Source organism: Rhinopithecus roxellana, chromosome 9, assembly GCF_007565055.1.
Source record: "Rhinopithecus roxellana isolate Shanxi Qingling chromosome 9, ASM756505v1, whole genome shotgun sequence".
In the NCBI taxonomy this organism is placed as follows: Eukaryota; Metazoa; Chordata; class Mammalia; order Primates; family Cercopithecidae; genus Rhinopithecus; species Rhinopithecus roxellana.
Window position 1 is genome coordinate 112271808 of NC_044557.1, and position 15198 is coordinate 112287005.

General features: G+C 43.4%; 1 protein-coding gene across 2 annotated transcripts in view; it reads left to right on the forward strand.

Annotated features, from left to right (window-relative positions):
* Positions 1-15198, forward strand: part of DOCK5 (dedicator of cytokinesis 5) — a 238167-nt gene that overhangs the window by 87490 nt on the left and 135479 nt on the right. The window contains exons 4-5 of one of the 2 annotated variants that reach the window (XM_010378154.2): positions 4590-4645; positions 7767-7863. In XM_010378154.2, the coding sequence (XP_010376456.2) occupies positions 4590-4645; positions 7767-7863 (153 nt within the window). Of the gene's footprint in view, positions 1-64; positions 501-4589; positions 4646-7766; positions 7864-15198 lie in introns of those variants that run through there. The other variant, XM_030937398.1, reaches the window with a different exon arrangement.

Here is a 15198-nt window from a genome sequence, read left to right on the forward strand (position 1 = left end):
TGGAAGACCTTGCTTTCCAAAGTATCCTATGATTTTTTAATACAGTCGTTCCTTATTTCCACAGGGGATTGGTTCCAGGATCCCCACAATACCGAAATCCATGGATGCTCAAGTCCCTGATATAAAATGGTGTCGCATTTGCATATAACCTCTGCGTTTCCTCCTGTGTACTTTAAATCATGTCTAGATCATTTATAATACCCAATACAATGTAAATGCTATGTAAATAGTTATTATACCATATTGTTTAGGGAATAATGACAAGGAAATAAACGTCTGCTTACTTTTTTTTTTTCTATATTTTTAATCATCGGTTGGTTGAACCCATGATACGGAGGGCCTTGTGTATGTAAAAATCAATCTAGCTAATAGTGCCATTGTTGTTGGCTTTGAACGGTAGATAGATAGGGTGCCCCACCGGGATCTAAATGATAAATTCTGGATATGTTTTTAATTTTTTTGTGTTCATTAAGGAGTGCTTAAAACCTTTAAACTTAAAATCTCATCCTTTAGAAGAAATCTTTTAGTGAGAGTTTCTCTTTGTTCTCTTGATAGTAAAGAAAAACTTTCTAATTCAATGAAACGATGACACAGACAAGGGCCATGCATTTATTTGATGGTTGTTTTAAGTCGAAATATCCTTCGTGTGGAGAGATCCAGGGAAAATACAGGGAATTCAGATTCAGTTGCTGTGAATTCTGCTCTGCTTTTGACACCCCTTCATTAAGAGATCAGCTCATTAGAAATGCTCTCCTGTGTTTTGTCCCTCATTTCTCCATCTTTAGGGGGCAGAGCTACTTGCAAGCCCTAATGTTTTAATGGAAATTCTTGGTGTCATTTATAAGCTGACTCAGTCATTTAGAGTGATAAAAGGAGCTAGTGGTTTTACAAATCGAAGAAGCCAAGTGCTTTTCCGAAACTGATTATTGATCCCGGCGGAATTGTGGGAGTGTGGATAAGGGCAACATCTAGAAAATCATTAGTTTATTTTTCTACTCAAGTGGGTGGCTTAACAAGGAGCAAGGAAAAGCAGAACCTCGAGAGATAGGCTGTAAATCAGAAACACATGACCTAGGTTTACTCTGACTTTCTGTGTGCCGTCGTGGCATAGAAGACATTCTATAAGCATCAAATTTACCAGAGCAATTCTATGACTGTAAATTGCCAAGTGTCATCATGGAAAGGTGAAGCCTACAGATGACAGAGTGGTAATATAACACATACATACATACATACATATATTTGAGACAGGATCTCAGTCTGTTGCTCAGACTGGAGTACAGTGGCGTAATCGTGGTTCGCTGCAGCCTTGACCTCCTGGGCGCAAGCAATCCTTCTGCCTCAGCCTCCTGTGTAGCTGGGACCATTGGCATGTGCCACCATTCTGTACTAATTTTTTAATTTTTTGTAGAGACGGTGGTCTCAGTTTGTTGCTCAGGCTGGTCTTGAACTCCTGGGCTCAAGCGATCCTCTTGTCTTGGCTTCCTGAAGTGCTGGGATTACAGGCATGATCCAATGTGCCCTGCCTTAAATATTCTTTTAATATGAAAACAATCATGTCTGAACACCCAGTATGAATCGTCTGCTTATGATCTGCTTAGATGTCACAAAATTCATCACTGTGCAGTTATGTTTCTGAATACTTCTAACTTGAATGTTCTCCATTTATTAGGAGGGACTAGTCACCAGATTGTGAATACATGAGAATTTTAATTGGTCCTTTACCTTCTGATTTCAAAAACCTTCAGCAAGGATATTCTTTTGTAGTAGCAATGTAACATTTCACTTTTGACGTCCAGAATTGGATCCTTGTAACTAAACAGTTTATCTCTGCTCAGCACCTCCCCCGCCCCACTCCTGCTTTTTTTATGAGTTTTGGACTTTTTTTTATTGTGGTAAAAATATATATAACATAAAACTTACCATCTTAGCCATTTGTAAGTGTGCATTTCAGTGGCACTAAGTACATGCTCATTGTTGTACAACCATCAACACCATCCATCTCCAGAAGTCTTTCATCTTTCCAAACTAAAATTCTGTCCCTTTTAGATACCAACTTCCCATTGTCCCCCATCCCCTGCAAGCTTCTCAGAACCCCCATTGTACTTTCTGTCTTTATGAATTTAACTACTCCAGGTGTAAGTGGAGCCATACAGTATTTGTCCTTTTGTGACTGGCCTATTTCACTTAGTGTAATGTCTTCAAGGTTAATTCCCAACATCCCAGTTTGGTTCCCCGCAGAGATGACAGTCAACAAATCATTTACCATGGTGCAGCGGCACAGCAGGCAGAAGAAACACCCACAGTTCCTTAGGCATCCTAGGGACAGGCCTAGAGCTTCCGAACTGCAGAAATCAGGCCCCAGAGGAATCGCACACAGTTTGTGAACTGAACACCCGCCTTCCTCATTGCTGTATTCAGCAGATGTTTACTCAGTGCCTGCTGCATGCCAGGCGCTGCGAAGGACAGTTCCCTGTTTTGATCATTAAAAAAGTTAAATAGACCAGACACGGGGGCTCACGCCTGTAATCCCAGCACTTTGGTAGGCTGAGGTGAGCGGATCACTTGAGGTCAAGAGTTCAAGACCAGCCTGGCTAATATGGTGAAATCCTGTCTCTACTAAAAATACAAAAATTAGCTGGGCATGGTGGTGCATGCCTGTAATCCTAGCTACTTGGGATGCTGAGGCAGGAGAATTGCTTGATCCCCGGGGGGGCGGAGGTTGCAGTGAGCCGAAATTGTGCCACTGTACTCCAGTCTGGGCGACAGAGTGAGCCTGTCTCAAAGAATGAATAAATGAATGAATGCATGAATGAATAAAGTCAGAAGACTTATCTCCTTCTTTTTCACTTAGATGGTGTGCTTACGCATGTATCTTTTATACTTATAGAATTCCCTGGCCAAGCTCACCTGACCTGAGAGGTGGCACATTGAGAAAATGTCCTGTCTACTGTGCCCCACAGGAGACACACATTTAATTTTTGTTTTCAATTTTTTGATCAGTTTTCCAAAATGGTTCTGAATCCCACCTCCATAATGAAAGAGGTCATTGTCACCTTGCGTCTGTGTGTGTTCTTGGTCTCATCAGTAATGGAATTAGAGTCATACTTTCTCACTCATGTTCCCAACGTCTGCCTGCTTCTCAAAGCAAGGAGGAGAAGGGATGCCTTTTTATTCTGGGGCTCTGTGTCTGGTGGGAAAGCATGTGCAGGATCCACTCTGTCATCACCAGTGCTAGGAGCAGCTTGATCTCAAATGTTCTTGCTGTTTCCTCTTTTATTGGCAATGGATTAAAAGAGAGAAAGCAGAGTATTGTACAGACAAATATAGCACATGCAACTGGACACAAGAACAACCTTGTCAATGTTCACTGGTTTCCTGTCTGAGTGGAGTAAGGATCAGTGGGTATATATGCCTCTGGGCACTCGGACATCCCCTCCCACCTTTATGATCAGCCACCCGTGACGTGTCATGTTCATGGAGTTCACACCAACTCTTCCAGGAATAGGGCTAGGAGCAATTAGCCAACAGTGCCAGCTATAAGCTCCATGTAAGATACCATGAAACAGATCAGCATCACTGTCTCCAGATGGCATCTCCTCTGTCTGTGTGTGAACATATCACACAGTAAACAGCAGAAGCTTTGGTACGCATAAGAACACTCACATCTGGGACTTGCTTCCTGTTGGTTAGATCTGGTCCTCCGTTCTCCGATTTCTGTCCACCAGTTTCTCCTCTTTCTCTTAGGTCTTTCCAGGCCTAAGTGTTCCCCAGGGGCAGTGTTACAATGCTGATGTAGAATTGCCTCTTAGGGATATAGAATGGAGAGCAGTTTGAGACTGTGAGGTGCTGAAAATAACCAGGTAACTAACACCCGTTGATTTTGAGTGCATTTGGTTTAAGTGGGAGTGCTGAGAGGAACGACTTTAGAAAAATCACTATGTAGTTGACCCATGAAAAATGTGGGTTTGAACTCCGCAGCACTTACACATGGATTTTTTTTTTTTAGCCAAATGCAAATCATAATTACAATATTCTTGGGACATGAAACCTATGTAAAAGTACATGCAGGTTGTGCAGGGCTGCGTGCCATACTTGAGTATGTGCAGATTTGGGTATATGCTTTGTGGGAAGGGAGTTTCTGGAACCAATCCCTTGCATATTCTGAGGGATGACTTATTTTATGGGCTACTGAGTACAGCACAGTTTCCATGTCATCCCTTATGTGAAACCCTTTATGGGAAAGCATCTCATGGCAAGTAGCATCTGAGGGGTTTAGGAGCTCAGAGTTACACTCCTTCCCATTATGTTATCTCTGAGCTGACACAGCATGTTTGCCTCTTCATTCACAAATTATCCTACGCTCTCTGAACCCAAATTTTAATTTCTGCTTTTTTGATGTTTCCACCATGCTTTTGTTGAGGTAGCCAGCCAGTATAAGTAATGTCCTGCAAACCTGATCTCAGGAGTTTAGCTGTTGCCTGGGTGTTCACATTTATTCTCTTTACTTTGGGCTGAGGTGGTTTTTGTTTGGCTTTTGTTTTTGTTTTGTTTTTATGGCCATATAACCAAAATTCTTTTCTCTGTAGGGCATTTTCCCTGAAACGTATATCCATTTGAAAGAGGCAACTGTGGAAGACCTGGGGTAAGTTCCAAGCTGGGAAGATTCCCCCAAAATGATGAAGATGTAACATTATCATTAATGATAATCTTAGGGCATTAATGCCTTATGTATGTTAATAGCTCTGTCATCTCAGGCCAGGCGTGGTGGCTCACGCCTGTAATCCCAGCACTTTGGGAGGCTGAGGTAGGTGGATCATTTGAGGTCAGGAGTTCGAAACCAGCCTGGCCAACATGGTGAAACCCTATCTCTACTAAAAATACAAAAGTTAGCCGGGCTTGGTGATGGGCGCCTGTAATCCTAGCTACTGGGAATGCTAAGGCAGGAGAATCACTCCAGCCCAGGAGGCAGAGCTCACAGTGAGCTGAGATCGTACCACTACCCTCTAACCTGGGTGACAGAGCGAGGCTGTCCCCCCCAAAAAAAAAATTTCTGTCATCTTGTCAGTTCTACTTCTCCTATGAGAGAGAAATGAAGAAAAACTTTTCACTGATGTAATTCCTCCTTTGCATTACTTCTCCAGAATACTAAACACAGAAGTAGCAAACTGAGGGCTTTTGCCTCTACATTATTTTTATTACCTGTTCACTGATTGTGTGTGTGTGTGTGTGTGTGTGTGTGTGTATTTGCACACATAAACATTTGGGATGCTGACTGATAAGATCTGAGAAGCCCCCAATTTAGGATCCTTGAGAGATAGATGATTAAGTGACAGCCTACATTTACCAGCTCCGAGCCTTGGATGAGTCATTTAGCCTCAAGGGGATCCTGGGCTTTTCACAGCATATTAGGGGAAAACGATCTGGCCCTACTTTGATCATGAGCTTGTCATGAGATTTGAATGAGGTAATGTATGCAAATGTGCCCTGCAGATAAGATCTGCTACGTTTTGGATATTTGTATTTTTTGCCCACCTCATCTTGCCCACCTCATTTGTCCTGGGAAGTACTGCCTCTGTGACAGCTAAGAAGAGTGAGCTACTTAGTCAAGTGGGAGAGAGAGGTCACTTAGTTGGTGGTGAGTTTCTGGACAGGAGAGTTCTGGAGGCAGTAAGGAGAGGCTGGGGTAGGACTGGAATCCTGGGGCTGATGGAGAGGAGAGTGGGGCCGAGGAGAGAGTGGATAGCTGGGTCACAGAGCCATGCAGCCTCACAGCTAGAAAGAGCGTTCCCAGTTGTAGTTCAGCACCATCATTTCTTTATTATTATTGTTATTATTATTATTGGCAAGCTTTATTTTGTATGAACTTGATTTCACAAAATTAGAATGACAGTTCCACTTAAAATTAACTCATTAAAAAGTGTAAATATCACGGTATAGATAATGTTATTCAAAACTCCAAAAGGTAGTGAAATTGATAACAGATATTGCTCCTCATTTTTGGACCCATGTCACAGCAAGACTGATGAAACTGGTTCCCAGACAAGTTTGTGCCACTTGCTCCCGTGCCTCAGGGAGGAGAGAATGTTAGAACACAGGCGTTTTTGTTGCAGTGACTCGTGGATAATTGTTCCTTATTAACACTGCTAAAATTAGGTTCACATGTTTTACTTTGTGTGGGAGCCGATGACTCCTGTCCTTTCATTTTTTGAGTAGTATCTTTCAAGGCGTTGGCCTCAAACCCACTCATTCCAAAATGCGTCACAAATGGGAATTTAAGCCTCTTCACATAGCAAACCGCTGGAAATTCGTAGGTAGTTGCAACATTGGTCTGTCACTGACCTCTGATAATTGGGCAACATCATTTCTTTGGAACATCATCTTGATTCCACAAAAAGTGACAGGATAAGAAAACTCATAGTTAAATGAGAACAGTCTTGTTACAGGACAGTTATCTCCCAGGTGTATGTCACCAATTCTAATTTCCGTGTTGTAATCAACGGGCCTTATTTTCATTCTGACTAACAACCAATCATCAGAACACGTTGAAACTGTTGCTAGGTTGAGTCCAAAAGAATTCCAAAGCAGTTAAAAAAAAAAAAAAAAAAAAAAAGAGGAAGGACCCGCCCAAGAGCACAGAGGTCTTCATCACTCCAGACTCCCAGAAAAAGCACAGGGAACAAGAAATGACAGCACCATCATTTCACAGATAATGGTCAAGATGTCCTCAAAGCCATGCAGCTCTTTGGTGGCAGAACCAGGACCAAAAACCAGGTCTCCTGCCCTGCTGGAGAAGTCCTCTTTCCGGTTGGCCATGGGCTCCCTCCACTGCTGCCCACCATGTTGGTGAAAACGTAGGTGGGGAGGCACATTCACACCAATTAGTGTTGTACAGGATGCCCAGTTACATTGGCAATTCAAATAGTAAGTAGTTTTTCATAGTAAGCATTTCCCGGATATTTCATGGGTCATACTTATTCTAAAAAAATCTTCTTACTCTACCAGAAATTCAAACTTAACTAGGCCTCCTGTATTTTTCCTTATTAAGCCTGGCAGTCCTACCACCAATTCCCGTTTGTTTGCTTGCTCTTGCTTTCTCCTTTTTTCTTTTTGCTAATCATAAAAATGCCAGAGAGGATGTATGTGAATAAACATAGTACATAGTACCTACCTTTATGAGAGTCTTCTGTGAGTAAGCAAGGATTTTGTTAAGTGTACGTTTTCTATGTTGTGAAACTGCAGATGATAAGAAAACACTGGACTATCCAGAAAGGGGTGCTGCCTCCGTGTCCTGCACCCCTACCCTGGCCCCTGCCCCAACCAGGTTCTGGGTAGAGTCATAGCCCCAGGACTATGACTCTACCCAGCCTCCCAAATGAAACAGCTTTCCATCCAGCCTCCCAAATGAAACAGCTGCTTGGTGGTACCAGCTAAAATGCTGCATATTTTGCTTCCATCTTTGAGAATCACTGAAGCCAGCCTGGCTCAGTAATTGAGCCTCCTGGAGAAATCCAAATTGGGAAGATCGAGGCTGGGCTGCAGGCTCGTTCAATTGCAGGAACTGAGCCCATTTTGAGGACTGTGCTGTCTTATTCTCTCTCTTCTCTCAGATGCTTGGATGTGATAAAAGTCCCCTGCACAACTCCTGCCCTCATGCCCAACCAGTTTCATTCTCATCCTTGCACGTTGGGGAGTCTGATCTCCATCAAGTAAAGCAGTGCCTGGATCAGCCTGGAATAAAGTGACCCTCATTTGGTTCTTTGCAGGCAGCATGAAACCGTGATTCCTGGCGAGCTCCCCCTGGTGCAGGAGCTCACGTCCACTCTGCGAGAATGGGCTGTCATCTGGCGAAAGCTCTATGTGGTGAGTTTCCCCTTGTGGCTTGGAGCCCCAGGTTCACTCTGGGTCCTCAGCCTGTAGGTCCTTTACAGGGTGTCAGCTCCTTATTGACTGACTTCATGGAGTGGGATGCATCCTCCCTGGATCACACAAAGGCTGATAAGCAGCAGATTCTCATTTCCCCAGAGCTGGGTCACAGATAGCGGGTAGTGGAGTAAGTGGGCGTAATCATTCTAGCAGTCTTTTCTCAAATGAGAAACATGCTGATTGTGAAAGTACTAATGATAATAATCACCGCAAACACTTCTGCAGTCTTTCCTAAGTGCCGGAAGCAGTGACTCCTCACAACATTCCTATAAAGTAGGGGCAATTATTATTAATTTGTTAATAAGGAACCTGAGTCATGCTCTTAGCCTCTTCATGTATACCAGTGAACTGAAATTTGCCAATATTCCAGGGCTTAGTCACATGAGGATGACATTCCTTACCTTGGCTCACATACCTTACAGACTTAGAAACTTGAATAGTGTTAGTAGTCTGAGAGTCACCTTTTTGGCAGACTCACAGTATTCTTTCTCCCAACACTGGTTTGACCTCAGAATGCCAATACAGTGTGTCAGTTCACAGGGAAATTACAAGGAACCAGTGCATCCTTTCCATGATAAACAGGAATCGGAACCAAGTAAATCTAGCGTTTAACATGATCAAACTGAGAACAGCTACCAAGGATGCTCAAAGTCTGTTCGCAGCAAGCCTGCCTCATCTCCCGTGTAGAAAGCTCTTTCCTTAATGTTAACTTTGGAATCCACAAATACTTTTTATTTTTTTATTTTATTTATTTATTTTTTGAGACTGAGTCTCGCTCTGTTGCCCAGGTTGGAGTGCAGTGGCATGATATCAGCTCACTGTAACCTCTGCCTCCCAAGTTCAAGCAATTCTGCCTCAGCCTCCCAAGTAGCTGGAACTACAGGCATGTGCCACCATGCTTGGCTAATTTTTTTTTCTTTTGTATTTTTAGTAGAGACGAGGTTTTACCATGTTGGCCAGGCTGGTCTTGAACTCCTGACCTCAAGTGATCTACCTGTCTTGGCCTCCCAAAGTGTTGAGCTTACAGGTGTGAGCCACCATGGCTGGCTAATTTTTTGTGTTTGTTTTTAGTAGAGACGGGGTTTTACCATGTTGGGCAGGCTGATCTTGAACTCCTGACCTCAAGTGATCCACCTGTCTTGGCCTCCCAAAGTGTTGGGATTACGGGCGTGAGCCACTACGCCCCACCCACAAAGACTGTTTATTCTAAAGTTGCTTCTTTGCCTGCAGCCCTTGTAGTTCTGCATCACTGGGTCTTGCCTCTGTTAATGGGTTCCAGCCTTCTGTGGCTGACCAGAAATTCCTATGGCAAATGTTGATTCTCTCGTTAGATGTGTGTACAGGTTCAGGGAGGTTGTAGACCAGACTTGATGGCCTGGCAACTTTCCTCTTTTCTTTATGTGGCTTTTATCTCGATTTTTGTTCAGTCATGTGTTGATTCATTTTAACTCTCAAAAGCCAATCCTAATAAGTTACTGGGAATACCTCACTCTAGATCTTAACTACTGAAGGCAATAATCAAAAGTTCATTTTGGCATAACTTCTAAGAGTTCATGGAAGTTGTTTCATTTTCATTCAGGGCTGTTGTTTCCCTTGGTTAATCACAGCAGTAGAAATCACCAACCCCTTTGGTGGAAAAGCACATGGTATTTCTCTACTTGGTCATCCTTCAAGACCTTGCTTAGATACTTTCTTCTTTCTATTGTATTTTCTAAACATAACCATCTATAATGTTTCCCTCTGGACAGTAGAAGCACTTACTGCTGAACTCGTCATCTGGCCCTTGGGGCACACTGCTTCATAATAAAGGTGATCTTTTGATCTCTTTATGTTTAGTTGAAGAGAGAATGCACGTTAAGTTCCTAAATCACAAGGAGGATGGAGATGCTACTGTCAGCTCCGTGGCCTTCATCGATCATCTTGCACTTAATTGAGAGTACTTTCTGGTTCTGGTTTATTGATTGGTTAGTTGGGTGGATGTAACAAGGTTGATGGATGAGGAACTGCATGTACATGGGTTGGTTCCTTAACATGTTCCTTCTGGAAATTGATGAGTGTTGAAATGCATTAGATAATCAGTATTGGGAAAGGAGTTTTTTTTTTTTTTTTTTTAAGATGTATGAGAGTTGGCCGGGCATGGTGGCTCAAGCCTGTAATCCCAGCACTTTGGGAGGCCGAGACAGGCGGATCACGAGGTAAGGGGATCGAGACCATCCTGGCTAACACAGTGAAACCCCGTCTCTACTAAAAAATACAAAAAATTACCCGGGTGAGGTGGCGGGCGCCTGTAGTCCCAGCTACTTGGGAGGCTGAGGCAGGAGAATGGTGTGAACCTGGGAGGCAGAGCTTGCAGTGAGCCCAGATCGCGTCACTGCACTCCAGCCTAGGTGACAGACCGAGACTCCCTCTCAAAAAAAAAAAAAAAAAAAAAAAAGATGTATGAGAGTGGAGAGTATGAGTGAGGCCGAGTTTTTTTCGTGCTAAAACACAACTGGTGTGCCCAGTTTATTACCTATGTCCTCTACACATCCACAAGTAATTGGGCCAGCTCTACCATTGAATAGAATGAAGAAAGAGGTGAATGGGCGCAGTGGCTCACACCTGTAATCCCAGCACTTTGGGAGGCTGAGGAGGGTGGATCACTTGAGGTCATGAGTTCGAAACCAGCCTGTCCCAACATAGTGAAACCCCTTCTCTACTAAAAATACAAAAATTAGCTGGGCATAGTGCCTCGTGCCTGTAATCCCAGCTACTTGGGAGGCTGAGGCAGGAGAATCGCTTGAACTGGGGAGGCAGGGGTTGCAGTGAGCCAAGATCATACCGTCGCACTTCAGCCTGGGAGACGAGTAAAACTCCATCTCAAAAAAAAAAAAAAGAGAAAAAAAGAAGTGAATGGGGATGAAGAATTAGGACTCACATATTTTGGCTGCCAAAATCTCTTAGTAGTTAAAGGTGATAAGGTCTTGTTGAGCATTTCCTTGATGGGAGAGTTTCATGTTGTAGTAGCAGAATTTGGTTAAAAAAAGGAAAAAAGGCGAGGCGCGGTGACTCATGCCTGTAATCCCAGCACTTTGGGAGGCCAAGATGGGCGGATCACAAGGACAGGAATTCAAGACCAGCCTGGCCAATATGGTGAAACCCCATCTCTACTAAAAATACAAAAATTAGCTGGGCATGGTGGCAGGCGCCTGTAGTCCCAGCTACTCAGGAGGCTGAGGCAGGAGAATCGCTTTAACCCGAGAGGCGGAAGTTGCAGTGAGCCAAGATTGTGCCACTGCACTCCAGCCTGGGAGACAGAGGGAGACTCCGTTTAAAAAAAAAAAAAAGCCATCCCCTCTTCGAGGGCACCACATTTCTCATTTTAATTCGGATATCTAATAACATAATTATTTTGGTATTTGTGAATAATTTAAAATGTCTTGTAACTACTGTTGATTGACTAAAAGATATTCATTGTACAAATTCTCAATCAGTTGATAGGACTGAGAAACTTGCTTCTGCTTTTGATGCATGCTCATCCAGTAAGGAACAATCTACTAAGATTTGTTATAGTTAGTGCAAAAGTAATTGCGACTTTTACCATTACTTTCAATGGCAAAACCCACAATTATTTTTGCACCATCCTAGTATTAATTGTGACTTTCTCTTTTTTTTTTTTTTTTTTTTTTTCCTGTCCCTTCCTAAAGCATTGACAGTTCACTTCAGGCAGAATTTCTGAACTTCTTACTGAAACATTTCTGTATCAAAGTAGCAAACCTCAATATTATGTTTCACTAGGAAACAAGTAAAAACGCAAATCTCTGGTTTTCATGTCCCGTCTCCTTTTACCCACTGTACGCTTTTATTGATGTTTTTGCTTTCTGATTCTGTAAGTTCCTTTAGTCCAGTAAAGATAAATATAGATTCTACTAGTATGTAGCAATACTTGTATTATTTCTCTCTTGCATTTCCCCCTGTAAATTACCACACCAGGCACTCTGTTTGATGTCTTTAAAGACACCTGTGGCCAGCATAGTGGCTCACGCCTGTAATCCCATCCCTTTGGGAGGTCAAGCCTGGGAGACTGTTTGATTCCAGCAGTTTGAAGCCAGCCTGGGTGACATAGCAAGACCCTGTCTCTACAAAAATTCAAAAATTAGCTGGGCATGGTGGCCCACACCTGTAATCTATAGGCTACTCAGAAGGCTGAGGTGGGAGGATTGCTTGAGCTCAGGTGTTAGAAGCTGCAGTGAGCCATGGTTGTACCACTGCTTTCCAGTCTGGGTGACAGAGTAAGACCTTTCTCCAAAAAAAAAGATACCTGTGATGTCTTAGAAATCTCACATTTCTATAGTACATGTCCTTGTTCTTTTCAGTTTCAGTTCACCAGAAATGTACGTTGTGGATCCACAGTCTCATATGAGGGGAAAATGCAATCCACTAACCAGATTAAGCCCAGCCATGTAGACACTGGTGATTACTCTAGAAAGGAAAAATATTTGCCTAGCTGTGATTTATTTTTAGCAGTTATACAGTAACCATGTAGAATAATCATAAACATGTCTTAAAGGGGAGGGGAGTATGTACACCGAACAGAGGTGAACCCACTTATCCAAAATGGAGAGAAGAGATGACTCCCCCCACGGTACCTCTGTTTCTTAGGTATATTATTATTGTTTTCTCTTGTATTATCTTCCCTAGTGGGTGTTGGCCTTACGCTCAGGAGAAGAAGTGGGTTTTAGGAGACAGACGCTGGCCCAGGAATTGGGAAGCTGGGTATCCTGTGCGGGTCCTGTTCTAACCAGTTCTGTGGCCTTGGGCAAGTCACTTAAACACTTCAAGTCTGCTGGATGTTGTTCTTCTGCAAAAGTTGATGTAAAAGCTGCCTTGTTGACCGCATAGAACTGTGAGAGTATGGAAAGAGAGAGTGGCTGTGATCTATGTTGCTGACAGACCGTCAAGGACTCCGCCAATGGGAGCATGTGCTTTTGATGTTATCTTAGCTGGAAACAGTAGCCATCTGGACACCCTCCTCCTGAGAAGCCTTGGCATAGCTTCCCTCTTACCCGACTGCCTGCCCGAGACTCTGAAGCTCCCTTCTGTGTGGCCCCTTATCCAAGGCCGCTTCCTTTGAAACAATCGTCTTAGGAAGAGTGGCCTTGAGCACTCAGCAGCCAAGCTAAATTTCTCACCATACATAGAGAACCTGCTTGGTTTAAATTCAAGTCCAGGAGGCCCGGGTCATTCCAAAATACAGAGAAACTGCAAATATATAGCAGTTTCTGGTGGACTTTCCCTATACTGCTGTGCCTCCGTTGGAACTGGTCACTGGGTGTGTTTTCAGTGGTTGTTCAGGAAAGGAGGGAACATTGTGATCAAGGAGGCCTCCTGGTGATGTGCCAAGACCTTGGACACTGGAGTCAGACAGGCCGACTAGTTCTGACGTTCTGGCTTCTCCCTTACTGGGTATGTACTATAATATTCAGAAAAAATAACAAACCCAGTAATAGTTACTGAAAATAAACAAACCAAAACAGAAAGAACTTGGATGCAGAAGGCTACCAGCTGATCCTGCCACCTAAGACAAGTCTCTTGATCTCCTTAAGTTTTCTTCTCTAAAGTGGGGATTTTTGGTACTATGTGCCTTGCAAATTTACTGTAAGAATTCAGCGGGATAATCTGTATAAAACTCCAGGGTAGTACCTGTCACACTGTGGTCAATACATCACAGCCCCTGGCTAACCCCTCACAACTCTGCTCCTAGAAAGAGCTGACTGATAATGAGAAGTGTAAGAGAAGAGCTGGATCACACTAGAAGATTTAGTGACATTTGCCTTGAGGTCATGTAAGGGTGCAGTTGCCCACCTACTGTGGTTATTCCTTGTCTTCCAGCTTCCGGCAGAAGGGGTGGGTAGATAATGTCTAGCTGCCCTCCAGCCCTGCAGTGACTTAACCAGGTCAGTGGGTTCAGGTTTTCTATCCACTGTTCTCTGCTGCTTTTCTCAGCCTTGGAAAGCAGATCCAGCGAGCTGATGTTTGGCCTCTTTTCCTTTCTGTCAACACCTCTCCCTGCTTCCACACGGCTGAGGTGGCATCAGGGCAGATGCCATGCAGTGACTTAGACATGGTCGGATTCGTGTAATGTTTAACTTTATCTTTTCAATAACAACTCAGTTATACTTTTTGAATATAAACAATTCTACATCTCAAGTCAAAGGATCATACTTTCTCAACTAAAAATCTGGTCTTGAAACTGAAAAATTGCAGTGTATTCGTGGACACAGTAGGGCAAGAGGTTTCAAATACAGGACTGTCCTGGAAATTCCAAGCTGTTTGGATGCCATAAACACGCTGTGCACCATCTCACCCTAAGATTTAGTTTCGTGCTATTCCTTATATTCTCATGGGAGAAAGGGTTCAGTGAATTGTGATCAGTCAGGCTGTTTGTAAGTCAGGCTAGCTGTGGAAGACTGAATCTATTCCTACTCCTTATGGAAAAGAGATAGAAGATCATTTTTGGTGATAGAAGGTAGTTAAGGCATAGTGTTGAATCAAGTGAATTTATTTTTATTGTTATTATTTTTTTGAGACTGAGTTTCGCTCTTCTTGCCCAGGCTGGAGTGCAGTAGCGTGATCTTGGCTCACTGCAAACTCTGCCTCCTGGATTCAAGCGATTCTCATGCCTCAGTCTCTAGAGTAGCTGGAATTACACCACGCCTGGCTAAGTTTTGTGTTTTCAGTAGAGAAGGGGTTTCACCACGTTGGCCAGGCTGGTCTTAAACTCCTGATCTCAGGTGATCTGCCTGCCTTGGCCTCCCAAAGTGCTGGGATACAGGTGTGAGCCACCGTGCCAAGCCAGTCAAGTGAATTTAATTGCTAAAATGTAGTTTGATCTCCCCTCACTTAAAATTTGCCAGCAATAAAGAACCCTGTGGCTGTCTATAGTTCTGGAAAAATCAGGAGCAGAAAAAGTGCCTATAATGGGGAGGGGGGCAGGGGAACTTGCAGAACACACTGAATGGCCCTTTCTTCCCATCATCGCATATCCAGGCAGTTTAAAGCTGCTCGATTCTAATCTCTTTGAACTGGTGGTTATTACTGGCTGCTGGAACGTAAGCTCTGAAGCATAATTAAGCTGGTCTCATGGTTTGAAACCAACATCTTATTTCTTATTACCAAGAAGAGAAAATTCCCATAGCAAACTTTGTCCTCTTGTCAGGGCATCTTATCTGGGAGTTGCAAGCCCTGCTTCAGTGTGGCTTTAACAAGAGAGCCAAGATGTGGCATGGGACT